Source organism: Zea mays, chromosome 1 (genome assembly GCF_902167145.1).
Source record: "Zea mays cultivar B73 chromosome 1, Zm-B73-REFERENCE-NAM-5.0, whole genome shotgun sequence".
Classification (NCBI taxonomy): Eukaryota; Viridiplantae; Streptophyta; class Magnoliopsida; order Poales; family Poaceae; genus Zea; species Zea mays.
Window position 1 is genome coordinate 57,375,541 of NC_050096.1, and position 4,774 is coordinate 57,380,314.

At 36.4% G+C, this 4,774-nt stretch overlaps 1 protein-coding gene across 1 annotated transcript; it reads left to right on the forward strand.

Moving 5' to 3' along the window:
• Positions 1-1,588: 1,588 nt before the first annotated feature.
• LOC109941094 (protein FAR1-RELATED SEQUENCE 3-like) lies at positions 1,589-3,626 on the forward strand. The gene is made up of 6 exons (XM_020541585.2): positions 1,589-1,850; positions 1,940-2,274; positions 2,373-2,438; positions 2,535-2,615; positions 2,719-2,790; positions 3,570-3,626. Exons 1-6 carry the CDS (start codon positions 1,610-1,612, stop codon positions 3,624-3,626), a joined length of 852 nt encoding a protein of 283 aa, XP_020397174.1. The 5' UTR covers positions 1,589-1,609.
• The last annotated feature ends 1,148 nt before the right edge of the window (positions 3,627-4,774 follow it).

The following is a 4,774-nucleotide window of genomic DNA, read 5'->3' on the forward strand; positions in this document are numbered from 1 at the left end:
GACATTTAGTAATGTGGACGAGGCGTACAAATTCTATAGCAGATATGCATATGAAGTTGGATTTCCATTGAAGAGATATAGGGAGAGAAAAAATTGCAAGTGGTTGAATTGTTCAATGGAAGGCAAGCGTGCCGAAAGAGGATATGGTAATCCAAAAGTGTGAAATACAATTTCCAAGCGAACACAATGCAAAGCTGGAATGAAACTTAAAAAAATCTATGACGATGCCAAAGAGAATATCATTTCAGTGCGGATTGATCTTATTCATTTGGAACATAATCATGAGTTCTTCAGGAAGGATACGGAAAAGAATCAGTTACAGTGCAACAAGACACATGATCCAGAATACATGGAGTTCCTTAGTGCGATGCAAGAAAGCAGGATTCCGCAACACTGTATAATGGATTTTGTTTCAGAAATGCATGGTGGACCAGAGAATGTACCGTTAACTACACAAGACATGATCAACCTGTAAGTTATGTTGTTATTTACACTGATATAATGACATAATGACGTTGTGTACGTATTGACTAAGGCATATTGTTTAATGTTCACAGGAAGAAAGCGCGACAAAGAGAAAGAAATGTCAATGATGTGTCTAAGCTCCTATCTTTTTTTGCATTGTGTAAAAAAGATAACCCACAGTTTTTCTCTGACTTCCAACTAGACCAAGAAGGAAAGATTTTGAGCATTTTTGGTCCCATGCTAGCCAACAAGCAGATTACATTGACTTTGGAGATGCAGTTACCTTTGATACAACTCATAAGACAAATCTATATGACAAACCCCTGGGAATGTTTGTTGGTTGTAACCACCATCTGCAGTGCACCGTATTTGGTTTCACATTGTTGGGTGACGAAACTGTAGACACATTCGAGTGGGTTTTCAATGCATTCAAAACGTGCATGGGAGCTGAATGACCACGAGTAATGCTTACAGGTATGATTAATAAGCTTAACAATTATTACGTTCTACTATGAATGTATTGAATGCAATTATAGTTGGTAATGTGTTGCATAATGTTGTGAAAATTTATGATTTTAGATCAAGATCCAGCAATGCCAGTTGCACTAGGCAGGGTATTTCCAAACACAATCCATCGTTTGTGTTTGTGGCATGTTCAAAACAGGTATATGCCGTATTTAAACGAGTTGTACGCTAGATTTGAGGAAGAGGATTTCAAAACAAGGTTCCAATCTATAATACATCATCCTTTAACTGTAACTGAGTTTGAGACTGCCTGGGAAATGCTGATTGATGATTTCCGTCTACATGATAACATCAGTCTTTCCAGAATGTACGAAATTCGTAAAGATTGGATACCAGCTTTTTTCAAACATGATTATTGTGGGTTGATGGTCTCTACACAGCGTAGCGAGAGCATGAACAAACTCGTAAAAAGTGCTCATGTCGATGCAAACACGCCACTACATCAATTCGCCAAGCAAATGTTGAAGCTTCTGCACAGTAGGAAGATGAAAGAGGCAAAAGAGGCACTAGGATGCATGGTGAGTACATAGAATATTATTATATCAAAATATGTAACGTACCATATTATAACGTATAATTATGTCTACTGTAAGGCCAAAAGGAAACAAATACATTGTATATGTTTGAGATACGTGTAGCGAGGACATACACAAGGGCTGTAATGAATAAGTTTCACGAGTCTTTGAAATATGCTACTGCATACAAGATATCACATGATCCAGATGGTGGTGTGAATGAATGGGTGGTTCAGCATACTTCAAGGTCAAATAAGATTGTGTGGGGGCAACACCAATTCAAAGTAATGGCTGATGTAGATGCTGGAAAGTATGAATGTGAATGCAAGCATTGGGAGCATACAGGTATGTCATATTGGGAAATTGTTGTATAAAAATGTTTATTTATAATGAGTGAACATAAACGAAGACATTTTTTACATGTTTTGTTGTAGGTCTGCTTTGTGTGCATCTTTTACGAACATTTATGCATCTTCAAATTGATCGAATACCTTCGGAATACATCCTTCAGAGATACACCTACTCTGCTATACAAGATGTGACTTTTTCAAGGGATGATAAGAATTTGAAGGGTAAAGACGGTGAGACTAAATCATATAGGCAAAAGATGTTGCTTAAAAAGTCAATGAAAGTAGTACATCATGCAAGTCTTTCAAAGGCTGGATATGATAGAGCCCTGGAGATGATGGATGAACTGCTTTTGCTACTTTCACGGTTGGAGCCAGATATAGAAGGTGATGATAGTACTAGTGATGGCGAAGGAATACAGGTATTTAATATATTAATTGAAATAGACGTGTATTTTAATTGATATACTAAGTTTTAAGTTTTGGTGAATGGGAAATATGAGAAACTTGCCTGATACAGGGCGACAGGAATGATGTAAGAGACATGATGGGAGATAATCTAACGACAAGAAGGGCGCAGGCTGGTGTATGTGTAATATGTTATATGATATTTACTATGCATAATGGTGTGAACTGTTTGTCATAAACACAACTATTTACTGTCAATTGTATGATTTGTCAGGTAATTCAATTGGTGCCTACTTTACAAGAAGGTGGTGTGTGCGATACCCAATGTGCTATGCCACAACAAATATTGGAACAGGTAATACATGATTATAAAAGAGGAAAAGTTGTTATAATACAAAATAGTAACGATTGGACCTTGATGCTGATTATGAATGATTATCAATGGTATATGTGTGCAGCACGATTATGGACAATTGACCACTAGCACACCACTGATTGATGTGTGTGCTACAGATATGACGATTAAAAAGGTAATGGTGCTATTACAAACACTTGTGCATGGATATTATTTAAAATTACATACAAATAATTGGATTTAAGTACTAATATTTAAAAAATATCATATTTTTTTCTTAATTGTAGAAGCTAGATTTTAATGTGAGTGGAGTAAGCTTGAGAAGACCAGATAACGCGAAGCCAAAGGGTAGAACAATCAGTGATAACGAAAAAAGAGTTATTAAGTTGGGGGCAAAAGGAGACAAGAAAAAGAACAGAAAATGTCAAAGGTGTGGAATTGCTGATGGTCACAATAGTCGCACTTGTCTATCTGTGGAGGAGAATAGGCTTCGGTTGGCCAGCCTTACTGGTCGAAAGAGAGGGCGGCCCATAGGTTCTAGGAACAAGGGTTCATCTAGCGCTCCAAACTGGAATGAGGCATGTACTTCAAAAAAAACATCAAGGAGGTGTCACAGACAATGATTCATCTAGTGGGGAGTAGATGATTTCATATTTTATGACAAATGTAATGTAGTGCCATACTTGTTATTACAACTATGGGTGAATTTATAAATGCTGGAACCAGTCGATATTCACAAAGTATAAGTAATAATGATGTACTGCATGAATTGAAATGTTTTGTAAACTGTATACAAAATATGCGTAAATGTGTTATGAAAACAGCGTAATTCGACGCTGTACAAATCTTGGTGGCAAAAACTGACTAAAAATGTCTTTGTGAAGAAAACAAATGACACAATAAATTGTGATTTAATGTAGTAACATAATTTTTATTACACATGTGTGCGAGTAGACAAATCTGATACCAGTAGTTATTGACAAAAGAATAAGGTTGTACAGATTTGCGTAATTGAGCTAACAAAATAGCGTAATTCGTCTGTAATTAAAATTATTGTAAACTGGGCACAAATTTGCGTAATTGTGCTAACAAAACAGCGTAATTCGTATTAAACAGAAGAATTCGTGACACATACTGGTGAATAATAGATTTGTGAAGAAATCAGAGAATAGCAATAACTAGTGAGTAAATCACTGATAGAAATATGAGCAAATAGTCGAAGTTTGAACTGAATAGCGCATTATACAAGAGATGTTTCATAACTTGTTTAATACACATAGGTCAAATTTTTATCTAAGAACTGCATTAAACATGAGTGTCTTGATAGCTTGGGTGAAAAACATAGAAAGTTTCAATACAGTTACATAGACATGCAACAGGTAGTTTGGCTTCACAAAATTTTGTTCCGTAACAAGGAAGCCACAAAATGATTGTTCCATATCAAACAGTTGCGATTCACAAAAGGTTGATCCAGCGACACAACTAGCGTCCAAACTTGAATCTTTGAATTTCTGGAGGCAACGGGAGGCACTTGTTCTTGCTATGGAAGGTGAGGTAATATAGAGCCAGAGATCGTAGGTCGCCAGAGTTTTCCTGCATAATACACATTATCCCGAGGTGAATATGTTATATCTGAAATGTTGAATGTATAAATACAAACTGCATAACCATAAAATGACTTACTCGTTGTATATATTGCTTGATAGAACCATCCATATAGTCATAGTACTGGATGTATCTCATGACAAAGAAGCCACAGTCATTAGATCCAGCTATCATGGTGGGACACATAGGTGGCATGTCAATTGGGAAATTTCCAAATTTAGGGATGCGTGAATTGGGCCGGACTTGTTGCAAAGATTTGTTCAATCTGTTTATTATAACCCTAGCCCATGGCAGTTTCCTGGAGCATATGTCCTTTTGGGAGTAATGAAACATCTTCCATGAAGTACCACCCAACTCCGGACCATATGGATTTGAATCTAAAATGTGAATACATCGAAACTGGATATTGATGACATACAATGTCCAATGTCCCATATGAAGTATAGGGACCATAATCTGTCAAATATCAGGAGTTAGAGAAACAAAATGATAACATTAGTGTGTAGCTGAGCGATGAATATAATTGCATAACAGGAAAGCGTTGATACAAAGAT